General features: G+C 41.5%; 3 protein-coding genes and 1 long non-coding RNA gene across 13 annotated transcripts in view; 2 read left to right on the forward strand and 2 right to left on the reverse strand.

Moving 5' to 3' along the window:
• Positions 1-12,474, forward strand: part of Son (Son DNA binding protein) — a 31,369-nt gene extending 18,895 nt beyond the window's left edge. Inside the window, exons 7-12 of the mRNA NM_178880.4 lie at positions 3,746-3,856; positions 4,631-4,747; positions 8,683-8,830; positions 10,687-10,758; positions 10,871-10,986; positions 11,383-12,474. Coding sequence (NP_849211.3) covers positions 3,746-3,856; positions 4,631-4,747; positions 8,683-8,830; positions 10,687-10,758; positions 10,871-10,986; positions 11,383-11,442 — 624 coding nt within the window. The 3' untranslated portion in view covers positions 11,443-12,474. The remainder of the gene's footprint in view (positions 1-3,745; positions 3,857-4,630; positions 4,748-8,682; positions 8,831-10,686; positions 10,759-10,870; positions 10,987-11,382) is intronic.
• Positions 138-22,214, reverse strand: Donson (downstream neighbor of SON). Of its 3 annotated transcripts, XM_006523069.4 has the most exons (11): positions 21,689-22,214; positions 21,077-21,157; positions 19,449-19,652; positions 17,584-17,762; positions 16,915-17,093; positions 16,025-16,103; positions 15,798-15,902; positions 15,377-15,575; positions 14,439-14,651; positions 13,163-13,308; positions 138-682 (listed from the first exon to the last, which is right to left on the reverse strand). In XM_006523069.4, the coding sequence occupies exons 1-10, from the start codon at positions 21,992-21,994 to the stop codon at positions 13,171-13,173; spliced, it is 1,683 nt and encodes a 560-aa protein (XP_006523132.1). In that variant the 5' UTR covers positions 21,995-22,214; the 3' UTR covers positions 138-682; positions 13,163-13,170. The 3 variants fall into 3 exon arrangements, with proteins under 3 accessions (XP_006523132.1, XP_006523133.1, NP_068366.1); NM_021720.1 differs by lacking the exon at positions 138-682 and having other exon boundaries at positions 12,547-13,308; positions 21,689-22,010; XM_006523070.3 differs by lacking the exons at positions 138-682; positions 19,449-19,652; positions 21,077-21,157; positions 21,689-22,214 and having other exon boundaries at positions 12,528-13,308; positions 17,367-17,673.
• Gm10785 (predicted gene 10785) overlaps positions 22,180-24,428 on the forward strand; it is a 26,858-nt gene continuing 24,609 nt past the window's right edge. The window contains exon 1 of the long non-coding RNA NR_040389.1: positions 22,180-22,562. This is a non-coding gene — a long non-coding RNA (predicted gene 10785). The remainder of the gene's footprint in view (positions 22,563-24,428) is intronic.
• Positions 22,582-24,428, reverse strand: part of Cryzl1 (crystallin, zeta (quinone reductase)-like 1) — a 39,907-nt gene continuing 38,060 nt past the window's right edge. For 3 of the 8 annotated variants that reach the window (XR_003951815.1, XR_003951817.1, XR_003951818.1), the window contains 2 exons: positions 23,986-24,419; positions 22,584-23,197 (listed from right to left, as the gene is read on the reverse strand). Coding sequence is in view for 4 of the 8 variants with exons in the window: in XM_030249235.1 (XP_030105095.1) it covers positions 23,098-23,197; positions 23,986-24,031 (146 nt within the window). In the remaining 4 variants the exon portion in view is untranslated. Of the gene's footprint in view, positions 23,198-23,985; positions 24,420-24,428 lie in introns of all 8 variants that reach the window. The other 5 variants (XM_030249235.1, XM_030249236.1, NM_026994.1 and 2 more) reach the window with 3 other exon arrangements.

Below are 24,428 nucleotides of genomic sequence, written 5' to 3' on the forward strand. Positions count from 1 at the left end.
GTGAATAAAGCTGATGTCTTCCTTGGGAGAGGCGTGCGGGTGAGCTCGGAGCTGCTCAGGCAGAGATTTGGACTATAGATTTGGAGTATGGAAAGGAACTGCAGAATCCTGAGCTTTTTAAGAACAAAGGGACAAAATTGATTTGCTTTCAAATCTGTATTTCTGTGACAGTGTTCAAGGTGCCAAAAAAAGCTGACAAATGATAATAGCCATGCTACTTAGTTGCCATCTACGGGTACTGTTTTTGTAGTGCGGGTGAGTACTTAGGTTGACATTGCGAGCAACGACCCTTCTGATTTTAGTAGGGCTTCAAATGAGATTTTGTTTGTTTTCTGAGTAACTTTTTTTTAAAGGCAAGGTAGTTTTTAGAAATCAGTCTTTGTTGTTTTAATAAGTATAACTGAAGTTTATAGTTCTTCAGTCTTGACCGTAAAACATTTCAGCAAAGATGACAGAATTGTATCTTCATAAGGACTAAGTTGTCCTTGTAATTCCTAATCCCACAACTGTCTTGCACGTGAGTGTGCTGATGTGAGCGAATAGACACGGACGGAACTGCATAAGTCCATGTTACAGAAAATGACTCATCAGATCCTTCTGCCATAGCACCGTCTTCCAGAAACCAGCCAGGAGCATCCTCAGGAAGGAGTGACTACAGAATGTTCACCTGATTTGTGTGAATCTGAGTTATAAACAAAAAAGTTGGAAAGTATTAAAAGAGTAGTCCTCAAGGACAGTTCTTTAACAAGGTCAGCGCAGGGTCATTGTTCAGAGCATTACAGTAGTACAGATGTGCAAGTGGAGTGATCCGACTGTGGTCAGAACCACTGATTTGGGATGTACACATGCATTTGCTTTAGAGCTGCCCAGCTCTAGTTATTGCTTGGATGTTAACAACATTTCTGTCTCAAGCAGTTTGTCAGGTTTGTATTACTGGATCTACTACATCCTATTAGCTAAAATTCTCTTGAAATTGGAAGCTCTTAGTTTATGAAATTTATCAGCGGTAAATCTTGGACAGGGATGAAAACTGCAACTGCATCTGGAGTACAGGCTCTTGGATTAGACACTCCAGATGATGTGGGGCATTGACTCTTGTTTCTCTAGATTTTTATAAGCTGTTAATCCTGAATTTCTCTGAAGCACTAAGGAGAAAAATATTAATTCATTTAGATAAACTCAATTATGCTATAAATTTTTGAATAATAAAAATATTCATGATTCATTAAAAAACAGTGACTTAGGGATGTTCTATGTTGACATGCCTTTTCATTTTGAAGTTGACAGCATGTTGTATAACCAGTCCATTTTAATAATTTTGTTAAGTATTGTAAATGCTTTATATGTTCGAGTTGTTTTTCTTTAGGTATTTGTTAGATTTTCTTTTATACTCTTTGAGGTGACTACAGTTGCCTGTGTAGAAAATAATCTAGTTTAGCCTATCACACTTAACTGTTTGCCTTTAGCCTTTGTCTGTCAATCACTGAGGTTCTGTGAAATTCTTACAGTACACTTTTTTTATTTATAGAAATCACTGGGCTTAAGCAAAGTGGATATCCGAGGAGAAGCAAAAGAGAGCCTTGTGTGTGTGTGTGTGTGTGTGTGTGTGTGTGTGTGTGATTACAGGCCATGAAACCAGATAACTTGACAATAGTGGCAGTTTTTAGAGGACCTGCGAGAAATGGGATTGTTATTAATGTGAGGGGAGTAGACTGAGCGGTTTCCTGGGTAGTACCTAGAGTAGTGCTACCACATAGTTCCTTTACAGACGCATCTCATACATTGGGAAGCAAGGTGACCTGCTCATCTATCAGTGGAAACAGTGTGGTAATATTGTGACAAATGTCTTACAGAGTTTTTAAAAAATCTCCTAGTTTGTAGAACTTTATCTTGGGACATTTTTCATGTTTGTTTAATAGGCTGGTTAAGATTTTAAAACTGTTAAATGTAACAATCATCAGCCATTAATTTCCTGAAATTCTAAGTTCTTAGCTGTGTGTGTAGATCTTTTTTTTTCTTTTTTGTTTTTAGAGCTAAGTGCATTTTTTATGGCTTATATTTGAAATTGGAGGGTCTGACTGGAGTGAGCAGACACATTTTCTCCAGTGCCTTAGAATTTAGTTTCTCCCTGTGCCCTAACACCCTATCACTTAGACTTGCAAATTGTTCTTAACCAAAGCAAGTCTACTAAGGCCATGGGATAGTTCATGTCTCATTTGGCGGTTTGGTGGGATAATTCCACTTGACAGTTTAGGTGACATCTCAGGGAGGCCTAGGCAACATAGATTTTGGTTTGAAATAACTATATTCACATTGAAAAACCCAGGAATCACATGGAGCACATTTTTGAGTTCCGGGATTAAATCAACTCACAGTAAAAGCAAAAGGTGAATACAGTGTGTTGGTGTGATTATATATAGGTTGTCTTTAGGCTTTAAAAAATATTAGGCATGGATAATTTACTAAGCAAGTAAGAGCTTTCATTTAAAGTAAATAGTCTAATAAGCACAAAATATGGGCTTTTTTGAATTTTATGTCAGAAAAGTATGCTTTGTAGAAAAATGATTTAGTCAGAGTCTTGGATAATTTTAATAAAGATAAATAATATATAAGGGAATTTGAAATTGGAAAAAAGGACACTTAGTCCTTATGCATAAAATATTATTCTTAGTCCTAATAGATTTATTTTTCTAGGAACTATACACAGTATACAGTGAGATTTCATCAGCTTCTATTTAAAAAAAAAAAAAGAAAGCTATTTTACTGATTTATTTGTAATTTGCATGTATTATCTACTATTGATTCTTTGTGAAAAAAGTAATTTTTTATATCGCATATTTTATAAAAAATTATGTGAAATAACTGGAAAATACTGTTAGGTTAAATGATGAAAAAATCGTGTGTGGGTAGAACTGAGTTCATGTTATAAACAAAACTCAAATAATTTCACAAGGCTTTTGGCCTGTGGTTAAGCTTTTAACAAATCCAATAGCTAAGAATTTCCTTTAAGGGTGGCTTTTAAAAGTTAAAATTACATCTGCTTACCACAAGGGCTTTGTTTCCATCTTATAAGGAAATTGTAATGCTGATGACCGACCTAACACACACTAGGCCACTGAACTACACCTCAACCTTCGCCTTAGGTTGAAGAGGTGGATTGACAGTATTTGCGAGGAGGACTTATGGTAATAAGTGTTTGTAAATTCAAATTATCTATCTACTGAATGTTTATCAAGGTTGTGGGTTCTCAGGACCAAAACCTATCCATGCCCAGCTCTGCTCCCGTGAAGCATGGTGGTGAGAGAGCCATACAGATTGTTGCGGTGCTCTGTGTGCTTATCCACAGATCTTGCTCACTACTCTAGAAGTTACAGTCATTATCAAGTAGAGTATGAGGAATTAGTAAAGGTAAAACTACCATCTTAAATGAAGTGGCTTGTTAGTATAGACCACAAGTTATAAGTTCATAATGAAACTCAACAGTTACAGTTTGATTTGTAGAAAATACACAGATGAAATCAGTCAACTTAGTTTTGCCTCTGAATACTTGATAACTAACTTACCTTAAATGTCTTCTATTTTCCAGGAGTGCCCTCTTTGCCTTTTGAATCTTCTCATTTTCCAAGAATCTTAATATATAGACTATTGTTTATTTTTTATATGTAGCATCTAAAGATATAGAAACACCTGAGAGTATTAGGGGACTGTGGTAATTTGGGATAATTATCTCTGTTTTCTTCCTTAGCCTGTGGACATTTCAACAGCAATGAGTGAACGGGCACTTGCTCAGAAGAGGCTCAGTGAGAATGCATTTGACCTTGAAGCCATGAGTATGTTAAACCGAGCTCAAGAACGGGTATGTGGCCTTCTCTAATGCTTACATGAGAATCTCAGTAACTAGATGGCTGAATCATTCCAGGGCAGGGCATGCTCGAAGGGACGAGAGACTGTCAGTTCATGCTTGTTACACGTTGTTCATAGGAATAATCACTAAGAAAATGCTCATTACATACTATGGCTAGAATTAACAGTCTTATGTGCACATAGAGTGCCCACAACAACTCCATGAAGTGTAACTATTATTTTCCATGTTTCAGCAAAGCAAACTTGCAATACTAGGTATGCATTAAATGCAATATAAATGGCACTTGATTGCCTTACACGCTAGTTGGTGAGCAATGTCTACTTTTTTAAAAAATAGTTTTCTGTTGATCATTTTTTTATATTATGCCTAGATAGGGATAGCTCATCATCCCATAGGAGTAGCCAGCGATCTAGACTGTCTTGGCATTCATGTGAAAGCCTGGGTATGATAGATAGCTCAGATGGCAAACAGAGCTTTGGCCATGACAACAGTTTTCCACCTATCTGTTATTTTAAAGAAAGAGTGTTACAGTGATAATTTTTAGTTGGAGATACACGGAATACCTTCCATTGCGTTAGTTAATTTTATGGAATGCTATAACACTTATTTGAAAGACTTAGAAAAAACTTCAAACTTTAAATACATCATTATTTGGCCATTTTAGGTACCAAATCCTTTTTTCCTCAGTGAATTAAACTGTTACCAGTGTGGCACTTTGATCAGATCAGTAATTTGACTTAGTGAAGATGGCTTCTTCTTCCTCAGATTGACGCCTGGGCTCAGTTGAATTCTATCCCTGGGCAGTTCACAGGGAGCACAGGAGTGCAGGTCCTGACACAGGAGCAGCTGGCTAATACTGGGGCCCAAGCCTGGATTAAAAAGGTACAGACTGTCAACAAATACAAAGCTAAGTTGTTTTTGTGTTGGTTTTGTTTTTTTATAATAATACATTAGAAATGCAGAGGCAGGTAACTAACCCAAGTTCCTGAGTAAATGTGCCGTGTATGCTGTGCTCCAGGACGAACACTGAAGACGGCTGAGGTCCCGACACAGGCAATGCCAAATGTAGAACTAGGGCTCAAGAGCCGCTCACTCTGTATCTGGAGGTTGTTCTTTTCATAGTTTTTTTGCTGTTGGTTTTGGTGGGGGTGGTTTTCCTTAACTGTTTTGAATGCTAACTGTAGCAGATGCTGTTCAGAATACTCTGCAGTTCCTGTTGGACTACTAACCTAATCATTTCAGAGCAGTGGTTCTCAACATTTTTCATCATGGGATACTTTATTACAGGTTTAGTTTTGGTGGATCACTATCCCCAAGAACCCTTTGCCACCCTAATATTCCATTCCTGTCCTTGTCCTCTTTAGTGCCTGCACCCGCTTATAAATGCCTTTGCTCCTGCCTCCTATGACGTCTAGCCCCAGGTCCCTATATGGTGGTCAGCTATTAGATACAGCAAGTGGTTGGGAGGCCCTAATTAGTGCTGCATGTGGTAACCTTGTCATGGGACTGAGAGGCTGGTGGGAGGTAGGGTGGCTTGAATGTGGGGTGGGCAGTTGTGAAAGGGGTGGTAACAGGGTGGGATGGGCTGGAGATAACTATCTGTGGACCACCATTTAGGTCCTGGTGGCCTCTGGTGATCCACAGGCTCAATTTGAGAACCACTGACTTCATGAAAAAACAGGATATGTAAGACCTAAAGTCAAGGGAGAGGACGGACATCCCATGCTGCGAAGATGTAGTGCGCCCACCCGGTCTCAGGTTCCTGCAGTGGGATTTGTCAACTCCACCTACGGCTACCTCATTGTTGGGGGAGTCTTAGGTGGTTATAAGGGGGTTTTCTGAAGAAACAAGGTCTGCTGAAGGGCTGTGGTTTGGTTGGACGGGTGATGGGAAATTTGTTTCAGGAAACTGGGAGGCTGCGTTGTCTCTTGGATTGGGAAGGTTTCTTTGTCCTGCTGTACTCCTGACTCCTTGTGTGATCGTGGGCAAGTAATTCCTTGGAATTTGTGTCTCCCAAGTGTCAAGGGGCTGGAGACAGGTTCTTGTAACTGCCTCAGAGAATGGCAGAGTGAAGGGTACTTACTGTTTGTAGAACTGGAGTGAGTGTTATTCATGGGTGTGCTCACGTTTTCAAGAGAAAGTTTTGGTTGCCTTGGACATTTAATACCATAACAGTTTCATAGCAGAAGCATTCATTACCTGTGAGTCTCTTTATTAACAGGTTAATATAAGGCACCATACATCCTCATTGTGCTTGCCTGGTTTTCCCCTTAAATAGTTGCACGAATATATACCTAGGGATTAGTTTTGGGGAAAAAAGGAATAATAATTGGATTTATTTTATATACTAATACTTTGTATAAATTATGAAAGTGATAGTTGAAAAGTAGGGAAGAATTACGTGATCAGTTTTTTGTGACATTGGATTTAAAACTTGGGACCTCGCATTAGGTTGTAATGAGTAAGTTTCCTACCACAGAGCCCCATATTCAATCCTTCATTCATCTGGTGCTAAGGGTTACCGGAAGTTAGATACAAAGTATTTGTGAGTATTTATGCACATAATAGTGATGCACAGTGCTTGGTACAAAGAAGCATCTGTGAGGACTTTGACTGTGAAGTGTGCTGTAACTGTGCTTCTATATAAATAAAGAGCAGGTAAAGAAAGGCAAGTGAGGTTCCAGGGTGAGGCTTTACTTCACAAGTGGCTCCCTAAATACTTTGTCCTGAATAGACTTGTTTTTCAGTTTGTAAGTAGTTAGTGCTTCCTTGAACCTGTAAAATGAATTTGCTGTATAGTTTGTATAGAATCGAATCTAAGAAGCAAATCATTTTGCTGAGTTCCGTGCTCATCAGAGCAGGCTTTCTTCGCATTACAGAAGTCACAGCTTGTGTGCACTCGAGAGGGTCTGCTTCATGAAAACCAGAGGAGCGCTAGTTTAGTAAAATGGGCCAGGACATTTAGAGGCAATCATTTCATTCATAAGTTTTGTTTATACCCATTAACCATGTTTAGAAGATATTGAAAGGGTCATTTGGCTTTTTCTTGGACCAGCACTGTCATCGTGTATTAAAATCCACAGGGAATGCCAATAAACACCCTCTGTGCTCTTTAGTTTGTTTTAGAATACGTCTAACTTAATATAAAGGAACTATTTCATCAGTATACTCATCCACTAGTGAAATATTTAAAAGGTAATTGATTCAAAGGACCTTTATTTTCTCAAATGACTTCAGACTTGATTTCATAATAATTGTTGGTTATTTTGTGATCTCATTAGATTAAGACAGGTTTTTTTATACTGGGAATAGAGGGATATGAAGACAGAAGCAGAGCTGGAAAACGGGGTCAATTGGGGATTTATGTTGTACTCTGTCTGTACAGCTGCCCTTTTTTTTAGGAGTGTTTCCTGGAAAAGAGGGGGAGATGAACCTGGAAGTAAGTAAAGTCATTCTAGGTGTGTAGCATCAAGGCAGTTGTTATCCAAGTACCAGCTAACTTTTCTTTTTATACATCCACAATGCATGGCCTGCACCAAATGAGGAACTGAACCAGGGGTATGTTTTTACCTCTACAGCTGCCTCCTTCCATCAGAGCACCTTGTTGAACTTAATGTCTAGTCACATGTCATTGGCATTTTTTCTTCCCAACATTTAAGTATAAAGCTGGGAAACGGTGTATGCATCTTACTGTACTGTAAAAATGTGAGTGTTAAGTATTAACGTACCCAAAGAAGGAAATACGTGCATACTTGCTGATTTTGTAATGACTGGATATGTATTTGGCAGAACATTAGCCTAAAATGCCTTAATGATTGGAAATAAGACATGGTTCGGAGATGTTTCACAAAACCAAACACACATAGTTCAACAGCAGAACTCATCACTGGTAGATTTGCATGGATACTTTTTTAAAAAGAGGCACTGGACATTTCTTAACTGGAGATCACTGACTGCTGACCGTACTGGTGCACACAGTTGTGCAGCTTAGGACATTAAGTGGTTTGCTGCTTTGATGGAAATTATGGTTCAGTGGGTTGGATACAAGAGAGATGATTGTTCACAGAATAACCTGTGAACTTTCACCCCTCTGTATGGAAACTTGTTTCAGGGCCAAATCCTTGTAGCTGTCTTCTTGCCCCGGTCAGTGCCAGCCGTACTATTCACAACACTGCTGCTACCGAGGCCTAGGTATGTAAACATTTAAGGAGTTTCTTAAAAGCCTTTTAACATCAAGCCAGGTCTTAGAGGAATTGAGTTACATGTGGTATACTTACAGGGTGTTTCATGTGCTTATCTTCCAGCTTATTTACATGTAAATTTATTTTGTTTCATAGGGATTTTCTAAGTAAAAATATTGATACTTGCCTTATAATAGAGTGGGGAAGAAACCTGGATGACAACTGTATGTTTCTTCAGTGTCCAAACTTTTAAAACAATGTCTAGGCTTTACTCATAAATTAGGTTACCTGAGATAATATATTGACTGTTTTAACATTGCCTTCTTTTTATTTTGCAAGCTAAGAAGAGATACCAGTGAACCTAAATAGTGGACGAAAACAGGAGTGCTCCTGTTGTTGTTGTTGTTTTGGAGGGGGGCACCGAGGGGCTACTGTTACAATTGCCATTTGACTTTCAAAGTGTTGGTAATTATAATTAGAACATATGCTACAGAACATGTTGAGTATAGAAGAACTTAAGTTGAATGCTATTACAGATCTAGAAGTAAGATTTTCTTTTCTTAAGTTACCATTAATTCTGTATTTCAGTTCTAACTGTAAAATGGGGGCATTTTACCTTTTTTTTCCTTTGGATAGGATCAGTTCTTAAGAGCAGCCCCAGTGACTGGAGGAATGGGAGCTGTTTTGATGAGAAAAATGGGCTGGAGAGAAGGAGAAGGATTAGGAAAGAACAAAGAAGGAAATAAGGAACCCATCCTTGTTGATTTTAAGACAGACCGAAAAGGTAAGTTCTTCCTGAAGTTAATACTTTTCAATTATATACTTTAGTCTCATTACCTCTTTGTCTTTTAAAACAAAACAAAAAACAAAAAGCAAAACCTTATTTTGGGTCCTTGTGACCATGAACTAGATACACAAATAATGAACAACTCTTTGCTGGAGAAACCTTTTAACACATTTTTCACACATATCAGCTTATTTCTACAAATGGATAACATACTAGTTTGAGCTTTTAAAGGACAACTTGCCTTGTGTTAGTCACTATTAGGAATGAAAGTCTACATATGACTTTAAGAAAATGAATCTTTTGTTTTTGTTCTTAATAGAGACCACATATGCTTGTCTTTTCCTTGCTACATTTATTTATTGTATATGGGTGCATGAATGATGTGGTAAGCATCTTTACCCATTAACCCATCCTCTTGGTCCACCGTCTGTTTTTTAAAATGGTTTGTATATGGTGCCCATAGAGCCCAGAGGAGGGCCTTGTATCCCCTATGGTTGTGAGCTGCTACGTGGTTGCATGGCATCTAATCAGGGTGCTCTGGAAGAACAGCCACTGCTTGCTAACAGTTGAGCGGTCTCTCCAGCTTGTTTGTTGTCTTGTGAGACAGGGTCTTGAGTGGCCTTGAACTTGTAGTTATCCTCTGCAGTGTCTGGGGTTGCCTGCGTCGGCACTGTTGGTTTATTCGCTTATCTTTATTTCTGAGGTGTTACCAGGCAGCTAGTAACATTCAGGGAGGAATCGCCACAAGCTGCTGGCTGACTTCACTTGTTTAAGTCCTTAGGTATTTAAAATGGAGGCTGGGAGTGGTAGTGCTTGTCTTTGATCCCAGCAGAGGCAGGAAGATTCTTATGTTTGAGAGCTTGTTCTACTTTGAAAGTTCCACCACAGCCATGCTACAAAGAGAAATCCTGTCTTTTTTTTTTTTTTTTAAGTATCTACAATTCTCCTGCCTTAACGTTCCCAAAATTTTGGATTATAGGCATGTGCCACACCATACAGTTTAGGCCTGATTTTTAAAAACTTGACAAAAATCCATCCAGTGTGTTAGAATTCTAGGGCACATCCACATGGAAATTCCTCAACATAATGTAGGTATGGATTCTCAGACAGTGGCTGTATCCTAGAACAGGTTTGAGAGATACATAGTCTAGTGTGTTCTTAACAATGGATTAGCCGAATGTTTGCTGTTTAAAGACTCGTGGAAAGTGGGAAGAGCTGTTGGGGCTTTATGGCATTATTCCTGTGTAGTGAGTGGCCTTTTTCAGGAAGATGTTATCTGAGAACTTGGGAATTTGTTAAGACAGCAGGCACTGACTTGATAGAAGGCTTCGCCTATCTCCCTTTGTGTTTTGGGGGCCATACTCTTTATTTGCTGTTTTAAAAGATGATGAATTTGTAAGTTACTTGTAGTTAGTAGCTACCACCTCTTAGAGCTTAACTCTGAGATGCTCATGGATACCTGACACTCATCTCTACACGCTTATGTCGCGTCATTTGGGCACTGTCCACCTTCGTTTGGGAGGCAGTCCTACTGGCCTGGAGCCCACCAGGGACCCCACCTGCCTGTCACCCAAGTGCTGGAACTACTAATCTGTGCCAACACAGCTGGCTTTCCTGAACTCAGGCTCAGATCCTTATGCGAGCGCTTTGTTGACTGAGCTATTTCTCCGGCGCCTTTAGTTTTATCTCTTCATAGGTATATGATTATAAAGGAAAAATAGGAGTCATCTGAGGATTTTAGTTGAAGGTATGGGTTTTTTTAGGTTTCAGTAGTGAGGGGCATCTTTCTCCATCTATTACATTTTTTTAGGTATAATAGTAAATTTGCCTTTTTCCCCCCTTTTCCTTTTAAGGTCTTGTTGCAGTAGGAGAGAGAGCACAAAAGCGTTCTGGGAACTTCTCTGCTGCAATGAAAGACTTATCAGGTGAGCACTGCCCTGTGACCTGCTCTTGCTTTTACCCTTCAATTACCTTCAATTCACAATTCCTGCAAAGTTGATGGGAATCTTTTATAACTAGTTGTTTTTCTCTCTACAGGCAAACATCCTGTGTCTGCCTTGATGGAAATCTGTAATAAGAGAAGGTGGCAACCACCTGAATTTCTCTTGGTCCATGACAGTGGCCCTGACCATCGCAAACATTTCCTCTTTAGGGTAAATATGAACTTACATACTAATTACATAGTCATGATAGAGGGTTAAGGGATGAGTGTGATACAATCAGTATTAATATTCTGTGGGTGGGTCACAGATGTGACTATGTGGTTGGGTTTTTATAAAAAGGGTACAAAATTAAAGGGAGGGTATGGGCAAAATGTATTTTCTAGTGGAATGTGGGGATACTTTTATTAGGGCTTTTAAAAATAGTATGGAGGCTTGCATTTATTTTGCAGTTTCCTTTTTAAAATCATTTGTTGCTTCTGGGCTGAGATTAATTTCTATAATGTGGGGTTTGTAATTTATAGTTATTTTTAGAATTTAGTAAAAAATTACAAAGCTAATAGATATTAAAGTTTGATGCTGTTCTTATTGTATGTTTTTCTTGAATAGGTATTGAGAAATGGAAGCCCTTACCAGCCCAATTGTATGTTTTTCTTGAATAGGTATTGATAAATGGAAGCGCTTACCAGCCCAGCTTTGCCAGCCCTAATAAGAAGCATGCTAAAGCCACAGCAGCAACTGTGGTTCTTCAAGCAATGGGCCTTGTACCAAAGGACCTCATGGCTAATGCCACTTGCTTCAGGAGTGCCTCACGTAGATAGATTGAGGTTTTATATTAATCATTCAGATAATTTTACTCTGCATCACAATGTATTTCCTCCTTAATGTTGTAAATATTTCACAATTTAAGACATTGTGTAAAAAGCAATCTGTACAAACATCTCCAGGCTTTCGTTTTTGTACCATGGAAATTGTATTTAACCATACAGGGTTTTGGTATGTTTATATTGTTTACCTTAGTGATGTATTTGTTTAAGTGGCTAACATCCAAACAATTGTTTGAGGGCATCAGTAATATTCAGTGTGGAATGTTAAATAACGCTTTTATACTGTATTTTGTACTATGATGTAACTTCCCTTCCTTACGGCTAGGCTGCTGTAACACTTGCCTGTAATCAGTGAAGGGCTGTGCACCTTGTACTATTTCACAATGGGTTCTGCTGGACAGATACTGGGCCAGTGTTATTAAGGCAATGAAGCAAGATCTGTTCCACAGGGCTATGCCACCATCTCCCCCTTTTTGTAGAGATTATGAAAAGAAAGTGATACATTGTGTCATGATCAGTACTAAGTCCTGCATTCCCATTAAAGCCACTTGACTTGGGTCATAAGAAGGAAGTCAAAATGGAAGTCCAACTTCAGAGGCCAAGTACATATTAGTATGGCTTCAGTTGTGATATAGTTTTACTTTGATGTGCATTTTGAATTTCAGCTACACCTAGATAGACGTAAATAAAAATGCTGTAACCGACTTATCTAATAAAAATTGGCACCCAGCCGCTATTTTGTTGACTGAGGAAGTTTATGTTAATTTTTTAGGGTCTGATAGAATATTCATGTGTATTACAGTGGTATTCATATGCTATGTCTCTAAACTTTATTTTCAAAAGCTTAAGGCCCAAATACAAACTTCTCTGGAATAAATGTTGTGTCTTATTCTCTGGCTTTTATGGAACACATATAACTAAGCACTATTTGTTTCTTACCCAATTCTTGTGATTTCTATGCACGTTTATTTAAAAATACTGAATTTTATACACACATGCAAACACAGATTACCTGTAAGCATACTAAGTAGTAAGTTGACATGGCTGAGGGCCCAGCACTTAGATGAAGTACAAAGTAGCCTCCCCTCTGACTTGACACAGAAGATGAACATACGTGAGAGCAGAGGAACTAGAAATCATTAGTAAAAATGCTCATTTCCCTACGTCTTGAAAGAACTCACTGCTCGTCTAAGGTACAATGTGGATGCTTTAGTCTCCATTGGAATAATTGCTACAGGTAGTCTGTTTCTCAATTGTAATAAAACACTGACTTTTCTACTCAGGTTAACAATAAGTTGCAGGGATAGAACTCTTATTTGAATTATCTGAGGTATTAAGGAAGCTCCTTGCATCTTCATCTCTGAAAATGTATGAAAATAATAAAAGCAAAATCTTGATTTAAAACCTAATGCTATTGCATGTAATAAGTTAATATAAAAATGTTTAGGAACATTTCAGTATTTTAAAATATATTCTTCCGAATGAACTTTAAAAGCCAGGGGCCTACGCATCTTGCATTTCCTTGCTAGGAAGCTTTTTCCTCAGACTCCTTTTAGGCTTACTTTGGTGTTCAGGATCTCCAACTTAAAATGTAGTCACTCATTTCCACACTCCGCAGGGATGACTTCCCCAGCACTGGCCTCTGACTGAGCTGCTCCAGGGTTTTAGGATGCAGCCCACAATTAGCAAGGTCCTCACGAGCAACTTTCTGGGAAAACACAAGTCCACATCCATAAAGCACATTAGTTCTTGAACTCCGAGGTTTTGTTGTTTTTAAAAGATTTATACAAGTACACCAGAGCTGTCTTCAAACACACCAGAAGAGGGCGTCAGATCCCATTACAGATGGTTATGAACCACCATGTAGTTGCTGGGAATTGAACTCGGGACCTCTGGAAGAGCAGCAGTCAGTGTTCTTAACTGCTGACCCATCTCTCTTGCTTGGTTCACCAAGTTTTTAATAATCCCCATAAAGACTTGCCAATAAATGGCTCAGTCAATCATAGCTAGAAGATAATCCTAATAATTTCTGTAGTATGAAAATCCTAAATTAACTAGTCTATTAGGCTTGATAAATACTGTGCCAATTAAAGGACTGTAAACTATCTTTAAAAAGTCTAAAAAAGGGCTGGTGAGATGGCTCAGTGGGTAAGAGCATCCAACTGCTCTTCCGAAGGTCCAGAGTTCAAATCCCAGCAACCACATGGTGGCTCACAACCATCCGTAACAAGATCTGACTCCCTCTTCTGGTGTGTCTGAAGACAGCTACAGTGTATTTACATATAATAAATAAATCTTTAAAAAAAAAAAGTCTAAAAAGACAATCCAAAATAAATTAGTAACTAAGGCTTGAAGATGGTTTAGTGTTAAAACACTTGCTGTACAAGTGTGATAACCAGAGTTGGAGGCTATCTAGAATGCCCAAGAATGCTGGGCAGACATGGTTTGCACTTGTAATTAGTCTGAAGGTGGCACACAGAGACCAGCTAGCAAGATTAGCCACGTTCAGACATTCAGGTCTTGAGGAAAAGACTACACTGATGACTGAGGTAGAAGAGCAGCTCCGTGTGAGCTCGCTCAATCCCGGGTGCTCTTAAACACATGCAGAACTGCAAGTTATGTACACAGACATGAGAAACGGGAAAAATAGCTGGGGTAAATCATGTTTCCATAAACTACAAAGGAATCAGGAATTCATATTTAGCATTTCCTAAATTCATGAAATTTATCTTATGCCCATGTGGATATTAATTTGTAACTTGTTTTCAAACGATATAAATTTGGCACAAGTGACATTTACCCCAGCAAGAGGATATAGGGTATGACTGGTCTACTTACTCTGTCCAGTTCTTTATCCAGAGACAGGCCAACATTGAAAACTGCAGTTGGCTCGTGTGCATACAGTCCTGCAGAGAAGGACCCTCTCTGTGAAGATCGGAGTAGCATGCTCATAGAATGCAATGCATGAGGCATGACAGGCCCTGTGATATCCAAACTAAACTTATCTCTGTATCCAGAAAGAGCTTGTGTCTTTACATTACTGCTCCGTGCCTTCAGAACATTTAAAAAAAAGTCATGTGGTACAGAAAATTAGTAAAAGGGATTTGATATAACTCATGTCACCTAGCTCTCAAGCAAAACCAAAACTCCTGGGAATGCGACTTGGTCAAGCTGCTTGTCTAGTAGGCCTCCTCCCCCACGCAGTCTCAGTGCCGACACACAGCCCAAAGTATGCAACAACAGTTTACAATTATGAAAACTTGTTTATATGCTATCATATATATACACACACACATTTTTTGAGATCGGGTCTTACTATGTAGGCCTTGCTGTTCCTTAACTCACTGAGATCTGCTTGCCTCTGCCTCCCGTGTGCTGGATTTTGTATTTTCTCAAATGCATGCACACCCAGTTGTGCCTGTTACCCGTGGGGTAAGAAGGCATCAGAATCCTTGGCACTTGAGTTACCAATGGCTGTGACCACCACGTGGGTGCAGGGAACTGAATTTGGGTCTTCTGCAAGAGCAGCCAGTTCTCATATTTAAATACTGAGCCATCTCCCGAGTCCCTAGAATTATTTTTTAAAAATTGAGAATTTGAGCTAGGAATGGTGGCACACGCTTTTAATCCCAGCACTCAGGAGGCAGAGGCAGGTGGATCTCTGTAAACTTGAGATCACAGTAGTCTATGTCCAGGACAGCCAGGATTACAGAAACCCCAGGTTTACAAAAACAACACAAATTGCTGGACTGTATGTAGATGAAGTAAACACTTACCTTAAGCATTTGCATTGAGGCACCTCGGAAGGCTATTGGGGATAAGAGAGTGGGTGGGAGACCTGCCTGTGCACCTGAGGTAGCAACTAAACTCTTGCAGTTGATCAAAAAATTGAGCAGTTTGAAGGTGTTGAGTCCTTTCACCAGTACGACAGACTCAGGTCTGTGGTCCATTTGTACTTCATGTTTTTCTTTACGTCTGAAGACAACAGTCAAGGAAAGCAAAAGTAGCTCACAGAGGCGCAGCCAGCTGCCTGGGCGGGTGGGCGGGCTCCAGAGACCTGGGCCTTCCAGGCTCAGTCACAGCTTTAACGAAATGCTAACCATCTGAAGATGAGAAACCAACAAACACTTCATACTTGAGCAGCAAGGACTGTGTTAAAATCACTAACCCAGTGGAAGTTCTTAACACAAAGGATACAGCTTGATAGAGATCACGTCTGGCTTCTTAATTTGATCTTGCACGCCTATCTCTTCCAGCCAAGAAAAACTCTCCTCTTCATCTTCGTCACTGACTGCCTGCTCCCTAGGAAACTGATATAGTTAGAAGCACATATTCACAGAGTTGATGCTGTTACAAACCGACTGCCTTGAGTTTGAATTAGAGAATCCATGAAAGTGAATATGCAAAGGGCTATGATTACGTACTCCTCAGATTCCAGGCTTGGGTCTCGAACTTTCTTCTTATGGCCAATTTCTTCTAGTAAAGGCAGAGAAAATTCAATACCTACATCAGAAAATATAATCCAATTTTCTTCCATTAACCAGGAGTGTCCTACTTTCAGGCTACACAGACTAAGTTTTCTATAAAAAGGACTTGTCTCTCTCCTTTCTGCCCTTCCTAGACCCACTAACTGAGCAGATAGCATGGTTTTAAAATTATTAAAGGAGAGATTAGACGATTTTTGGTATCAAACAATCTAGGACTGGTGAGAGGGTTTAGTGGGCAGAATCTGCCAAGTTTTATGACATCTGCGTTCACATCCTAGAACTCACATTAATGGAATGGAAGGACTCTTTGAAGCTGTCTCTACATGTGCGCCTTGGTATGTGTGTGCCCACAGAAACACATGCATACATACAAAATAAATGTACAGTCTTCTTTTAAAAAGCAGAGTATATTCAATAAGACAGTGGCTTACAGGACCTAATATGTGCTTTACCTCAGAGTTCAGAAAAGGGAACATAAGTAACTTCCAGGTACCTTCAGACACCTTTACCAGCAGGAAGAAAAGAAAAAAAAACTACATCTCATAAAATATTGATGACCAATTAGCAAAAGATGAATTTTTTTTTTTTTTAGTGCCTATGGGTGTTTGTGTCCGGGAACTGCTTATGTGTCTGGTGCTTACAGAGAGCACATCTGATCTCTTGGGGCTATAGTTGCAAGGCTTTTAGCCATCACCTGGGTGCTGGGAATTAAACTCAGGTTCTCGGTAAGAACAACCCATGCTTGTTAACACTAAGTCGTCCCTCCAGCCCCTAAAGTTTAGCGTCTAAGGCAAGAGGACTCTTGCCTTTGAAGCCGCAGCTATTACCTTCGTTTCTCATAGCTTCTCTTAAGCCTCTTGTCGTAGGGGATATGAGCGCTGTGATCACACTGCTTCCGGCCAGTCCTGCTGCCCGGAACAGGACGGTGAACTGATAGGAGCAGACATAGAAATAGGGACAAAGCTTTGTCTTCAGCAGGTTATACAGAGATGTGAAACTCACAGACCTAGGAAGAAAGGAAGGTTTTTCAGGTGTTACAATATTTTAAATTCAATTCTGAATTAATTTAATTAATAATTTAATTAATTAATAATTAATTTCTTTTATTCTAACATGTAGATAAAAACCCAACATTTCAAATACTGTGTTGAGTTTCTGAAGTTGTGTAATTTTGCATTTGAGGGCTGCAGATGTTCTTTCAAGCAGTTTTTACCTGGTCCCTAACCATGAACAACTTCTGATGAGAAAGCATCAACTGACAAGAAGCTGGAAGCCTTACCTTTTGCTGTTTGTCCAGGACATCCGTTATACACTGTGTACTACACAGCTGATAATGATCAAGTCGGGAAAAAGCAAATGTAAGTCCTGGTCACTGCGTGTCTGACAACGTCCACAAACACAGAAAGCTACTCAGCATCAGCCCTTCTGCTGACACCCAGCCACCAGCAGCGTCCTGCCTGCTCCCGCAGGCTCACCTCTGGACTGGGCTAGCTTACCAGTCGCTCATTAAAGCATGCTGCAGGGTTTCATCAGCTGACCACGGACTTGTCTTTGCAGCCATTTTCCTATCAGCTCCAATTCTAGGGAAGAGTGGCAGCCACGAAAAGGCAGGGTGAAGCCAGTAGACCAGAGCCTGCTGGAAGGCGCAGCGCAGCGCAGTGGACAGTTTGGGATCCTAAATTTCGGTGGGGAAAGAGGTGACTTTTACTCACCACGAAGGTGACATTTCACTAGAAACACTGAACATATCACACACTTAGTCTAATCAATTTTCTAAGAAGATTTTTATTTGTTAGTTGGGGGTAAATGGCACACACCCTTAATCCCAGCAATTAGGAGGAAGGATGGCCTACGAGAGGCCAGTCTGGTCTACATAAGGAGTCCCAGGAAAGCCAGGGCTATGTGGAAAGACTGCTTCAAACACCCTCACCACTCCCCAGAAATGATTTTTATTTTTAATTTTTTGTTTGCCTGTAGTATATTATAGGTGCCAGTAGAAGGCCTGGAGCTGGAGCTCTGAGCAGTGGGAACGTGGGTCCTCTCTCAGGAGGAGCAGTGTTCTATCTTCACCACTGAGCCACCTTTGCCACCCAGTCTAAGAATTCTTAGTGCAATAATTACAAGGGAGACCTTAGCAACTGCTAAGAGGTTAAAATGCAGCCCACATTTGCTTTCTGAACAGCAAAGTGTGTGTTGACCCCGCACTGGAGAGAGCACACTCGTGGAGATGGGACATTCTGTCTCTGCCTTCCCTGAGAACAATGGCGAGCTACTGGATGATTGGAAGAGGGGTGTGCATGGAGGACTCTTCCCATAGGACAGCACCAAGTCCCCCCGACCCCCGGGAAGAGCATTCTTCCCCCGGGCATGCAACCTCAAAAGTAGTGAACCCCACTAAGTACAAACTGTCCTGATCTATTTATCCAGAAATATATCTCAAGCCCTATTTCCAGCAAACCGTTATAACCTAGTCTGCATTCATGAGCTGCTTCATGGCAATTAAACTACTCTGAGGCCATTCTAGAACTCATTTATTATTTAATTTATTAAGAACCACAGTATACCCAGCACTTGAGAGGCAGAGGCAGGCAGATCTCTGTGAGTTCGAGGTTAGTCTAGTATATAAAGTGAGTTTCAAGACAGACAGGGCTACACAACACAGTAAGACTCTGTCTCAAAAACCGACAAACTTAACAAAACCACAAACACCAACAACAAACAATGAGCAAAACTTCATCAGCTACTGTAATTCAATTGTCTATGTTTTCTTAAAAACCTAAGAAAAGGATGGTTTAGAGAGGACACTGCCTGTCTACGATACTGTTTTATCTCCAGTCTCTAGCTGTACTGAGCACTTCTTAACCTGACAAACAGGAAGTGAAAGTACCTTTCGGGAGAAATGACGTCAACTTCTGGACTCTGCACATGTCAGAAGAACAGCTCATGCTACGTTGAGGAAGGAAAGAGCCTTCTACACTTCATTTGAACACTAGCCTAGGTTGACAGGGGCTGGATTAACAGCATTACAGGAACCTGAGTTTGGAACTCGGGACCCAGGCAACAAGTTGAGATTATCCTGTGCCTGACTGTCACCTCAGGACTGAGGAGAGTGGAGCCAGGAGAGTTGCTGGGCTGACCACGCCACCAGACTCGCTAAAGAAAATGAGCCCTAAGCTCATACAATTCCTGTTTCAAGGCAACAAGGCAGAGAAGGAAAGACTGGGACACAAAACTAGATCCTTAGACTCTGTCGTCCTGATACCTGCAATGTGCAGACACGCAGACACACACACACACACACACACACACACACACACACACACACACCCCTTCCTCTCAGGCTCCTTCATTTCAGACTTACCTGTATACTCTGGGGTAAAGTCACTTCTGTTGCCCTACAATGCTGGACAAGTCCTTGGGCTTCTTCCTGTGCTTTCAGATGATCTGCCCAGGAAAAGGGTTGAGAAGAGGTGAAAAGGAGTCGGGTTTTAATACTCCAGTCCACAGGTAACTCAGTACCATCTGACGACCAAGTGTCCGATTCAGACAACGATACACGTTGACTCTTAGGAAAACAAAGAACACAAAAATTACTATTTCAAGGAAAACCTTTTAATAAAGACTTATCAGTTCTACTCCTGTTTGCTAAATGTCAAAATTTATGAATGGTCTAATATTAAAAATGGATTATACCTGACAAGTCGAGAGGGAGGAAAACTAAGCTATTGAGAGGTCTCAGAGCACAGAGATGACTCACTGGGTAATAGCACGTGCCACTAAGCCTGACAGTTTGAGTCGGAGGAAGAGAACTGACCCGAGAGGACATAAGTGAATAAAGCCAGGTGGGGCGGGGCTGGAGGGTCCTGGCTCACTTCTGAGTTTTCATATTTCTATACTACAGACAGCAAAGTAGAAATGTTTCCAGTACCCATCCTCTACCCCCCAAGAGAGAGTTTCTCTGCATGGCGCTTGCTCTCCTGGAACTCACTCTTATAGACCAGGCTGGTCTCAAATGCAAAGATCCACTTGCCTCTGCCTCTAAGCCCACTTACATTCTTAGTATTTAAAAAGTATCTTGTAAGGCTCAGAACTACTGAGACAATAGTATAGAGACAACAGCTCTTTCTTTAGGCTTAGCCATCTTGGTAGAACTTTTAAAGGGTTTTAAAAACATTACCTTCAGTTTTAAAAAAAATACAAAGAAAAAACAATTATAGTCAACTAGCTGCACAAGTCCGTATTGTCCACTCCAGAAGGACTTCCTTAGGGAACATCATACAAAGATCCTGTCAGAGAAGCTGACTATGTGAACACTAGCATGAATCTTGGGCACTCTCAGCCTGTTCCCAGTGGGGAAAAATGCATCTACCTGTAACTATGAGCAAGGGAGGGCAGACTGTTTCTCAACTTGTGGGAAGTGTTGAGCTTGATCCCCAGCACAAAGCAGGCTTTGGCCACCAGAGCCCATGTCTAGTATCAAAACACCTGTATAGAAATAATCACTCTCAAGTTTCTCTTTTCTTCTCAGAGAAGGTTCTCATGTGTCCCAGGCTGGCCTCAACTGTCTCTGCATCTGAGGATGCTATCAAAGGCCTGGCAATCCCTCCTTCACTCCAGTGAGACAGCTCTAAGTGTACAGCATCATGTCCCATGTAATTCATGGAATTCCTGGGGATCCAGCCCTGAGGTCTTTGAACATTAGGCAAGCATTTTACAAACTGAGGTTCAGTCCCAGACTTTGAATTCATTCCTGGAACTCATTTTTTCAAGAGAAAAGCTTTTGAGAAGTATGTTTATTAGAATATACATTATATTCAGCCCTTTGAAAGTATTTCCTAGAGTGAGCCATTGAGATGGCTCAGAAGGTAGAGGCACTTGCTTCTGGCCTGCCTGACAACCTGAGTCCAATCCTTCTACTCACACAGTGGAGGGACTGGCCTCTACACACACAATTGTGGCACAAACTAGAAATGTAATTTTTAAAAGTACCTGGGACAGTTCCGTGCCAGTTCTTTCATGAGATGATGTGTCCTCCCACAGCAAGTTATTTTCTTCATTAGAATCTAGAAGCTGAGGTTAAGAAAAGAGTGGTCCTTTTAAAACCTAAGCGATGAGGGAATGTGAACTATGTAAGGGCTCACCTGGCACACCAGGTTCTCAGGAGAGTGAGTGGGAGCTCACATCCATACAGTACCATGTTTCATTGCAGATTTGTGCCTGAACTTATCTAAACGGGAGGAAAGGCCAGACTTTGACGCATTTAATAACTGATACAAAAATCTTAGACCAAAAGTTCCAAAAAAGCTTTATGAGTAAAACCAACATTTGTAAATTCTGACCCGATTTATCTTCAACAGTCCACAGTAATTTCAAGTGCCTGAGAAAAAGGTCTTGAAAGGATGGTGAGAAGGCAGATTCTGTGGCTTTCCATCACAGTTCGGAGGACTATTCGAGCCACCTTCCTGGGTATCCATCCCTAAGTCCTTCTTACAGGAGAGGGCAGCCACCCCCTCCCCCGCCCCAGCTCAGGACATCAGCCTGCGGCGGCTGTTCGCGCCCATTCCCACCCCTGACGCCCGGCTGCGGGACGCGGAGACTCACCGGGCCCGACGCCCCCTGAGGACCGCGGAGCGGCTCTTCGCTGGCCTCGTCCGAGACTCGCGGCCGGTTGTCCAGGCGAGCGAAAGGGTTCCTGCGGGCGATGGTCGCGGCGGCGCCTCCTCTGCCGCCGGCGGTCGGGAAGGGGCGCAAGGGCAGCCCAGCCGCCAGCGCGGCGCGGCGGGGCGCGGGCTCCGGCAGTGAGGCGGGCACGGCGGCACCATGGTCCCGAGACCTTTTCCGGCGGAGCCGCACGGTCTCAGGCGGCCTCTTGAAGCTAGGCGAGTAGCCGGGCACCGAGACAGCCATTGCGCAGCACCGAGGCAGCTCCGCAGCCCTGCCGGGGCTTCCCGCGCGCCCCGGCCCCGCCCAGACCCCGCGCTGCTCACGGACTGGAGGCTCCTGAGGCCCCGCCCCGCCACGGGCCCGCCCCGACGGAGCATGCGTGCCAGGCCGTGCCGCCCCGCCCAACAGATTTCCCGGTGGCCGCTTCCGGCCGGGCGCGCGCAGCTCGCGGCTCTCCTGCTGCGAGGTCGGCGTCGCTGAGAACGCGACGGCGGCGCGCGGCACCCGGTAGGGCTCGGAAAAGGGATTAACAGTACCAACTCGGCAGCGGGCGTAGTGTCAGCCCCGGGTACGGAGCATGAATGCACAGCAAACAACACATTGATTGGTGGTGATGGGCAGTTACTTCTCTCCGTGAGAAGCCGCAATATCATTCTGAGAGAGACGGTGATGGGCCGAGCTCAACACAGTACCCACGAGGGGGAAATGTCCGCCAGCTTCAGGCTAGCCGCAGGCCAACTCTTCCACCCTTGTCCCCAGTGCCCGACCACCGCAGCCCTCTATGCAAATGCCGTCACTACTACAGGACCAGGTACTATGATTCCGTATGATCTCGGAGAAATTCAGAGTGAATGAATATTTAAAAACATTTTAAATGCCAGTGGATTAGATACTTTGAAGTCGGAAAGTACAAATGCTAAAATAATGGCATCAACGGTTTGTTAAGGAAGGTGTTGAGAATGAAGTTGATAACAAAATCAAATGACGTTTGGTATAGCAAAAGCATGTGACAGATGTATTTGCTAGAATAGTGTAGCTTTTGCTGAAAGCAGTTTTCTTAATGGAAAGAATTTTATAGCAGAGGCAAAGTGTACAGATACAATAACTAAAAGAAGCTTTTGGAATGTCCCCTTCAGATGGTAAAAAAATTATCTGGATTGTTTGCACATTAATTTTGGAAGTATTTTTCAAATATGTCAAATAACCAAACATCTTACTGTGGCAGGAAAACAGGCTTAAAAATATAAAATCTTGCTTTATCGTCCTTGGTTTTTCTCAACAATTTCCAAAGAAAACTGGCTTCCCCCACTGGTGTGGGTGCATCCGACTGAGATCAGGGAAGAGAATTAAAATTGAACGACTTGCTTTTTTCTTTCTTGATTTTTCTGAACAACTTCCATGGAAACCTTTGCCTCATACAGTGGGATGGGCTCATCGAGCAGAGGCCTGAGGAGGGAAATGATTCGAGATGTCAGGCACAGGCACAGAGGAGCACAGCACGCAGGATGCAGTAGACCACACATTTGCTTATTTTCCTTTATCTAACACAAGCAGCTCGAGCCTTTAATCCCAGCACTGGCGAGGCAGAGGCAGGTGAACCTCTGCAAGTTGCTGGTCAGCCAGCCTGAGCTAGATAGCTATCTTAAAAAGAAAAATCCAAACAGAAATTACAAATGCATTCATTAATATTTCTGTGGCTTAAAGAAGTAGTAATTTCCCCCCTTTTCTTTCTTTTTTAAAACTGGGTTTGTCTTGTTAGCTAGCCCAGTATGGCCTCAGACTCATGACTCTTAGCCTTCCAAGTGCCTTGAATACAGCTGTGTGCCACAACACTGGGCTAAAAGTGTTTAGGTTTTGAAAGAAAAAATATACTACTCAGTCCCTTTATCTAATTCTTACTTTATAATTGATATAAAATCCCAATTTAAACAACCTTGTCAAGCTCTGAATTATTTCAAATTCTTTGGCTAGAGGGGAAGGAGAAAGGAGAGACACACAACAGAATGGGGGTAGGGGTGTGGGGGAGAAAAAGCACAAGATCCTCTCTCTGTGGCAATCCTCACAGGTGCACAAGCAGACACATTTTGAGAAACATGAAAGAACAGCTATTTGTCTACAGTGAATTAAAAAAAATATATACAAGTACTAGATATACCATAAAATTGGAATGAATACAAACTCTTTATGTCTTTGAGAATTGAAAAATGATGATTTAGTTTTTTGTTTTAGCATACCTGAAAACACCAGCTGATAACTTCTCCATCACATCTTTTAAGATACGTAAATGGAAGGATTGTTAAGGTTCAACTTAGCAGAGAGGGGTAAAGAAACCATTCAAGATGCTGGGCAGGACTCCTTTTTCTTTATATATAGCTTTGCACTTTCAAATTCAAAGTGGCACCACAGCTACTAAAACTGTCAGTCACTGCTAGAGCAACGGGATGATTAGCAGTATCTGAGGTGTGACAGGAACACAAGCGCTGGAAGGCGAGTGGTAAGGACAGCCAGCCAGCCAGCCAGCCAGTCAGCACGGAGCTGGTCAGGGGTGCCATGGTCTTCTTCACTTAAGCATTATGCACGCGGTATAGTCAGCATTTCAGCTCTCACAGGGAGTTAACATTCATCAGTTGATCCGGTTGGTAACAGGTTCAACTTGTTTCCATAAATTCTTTTATTT

This window comes from Mus musculus, chromosome 16, assembly GCF_000001635.26.
Source record: "Mus musculus strain C57BL/6J chromosome 16, GRCm38.p6 C57BL/6J".
Lineage (NCBI taxonomy): Eukaryota > Metazoa > Chordata > Mammalia > Rodentia > Muridae > Mus > Mus musculus.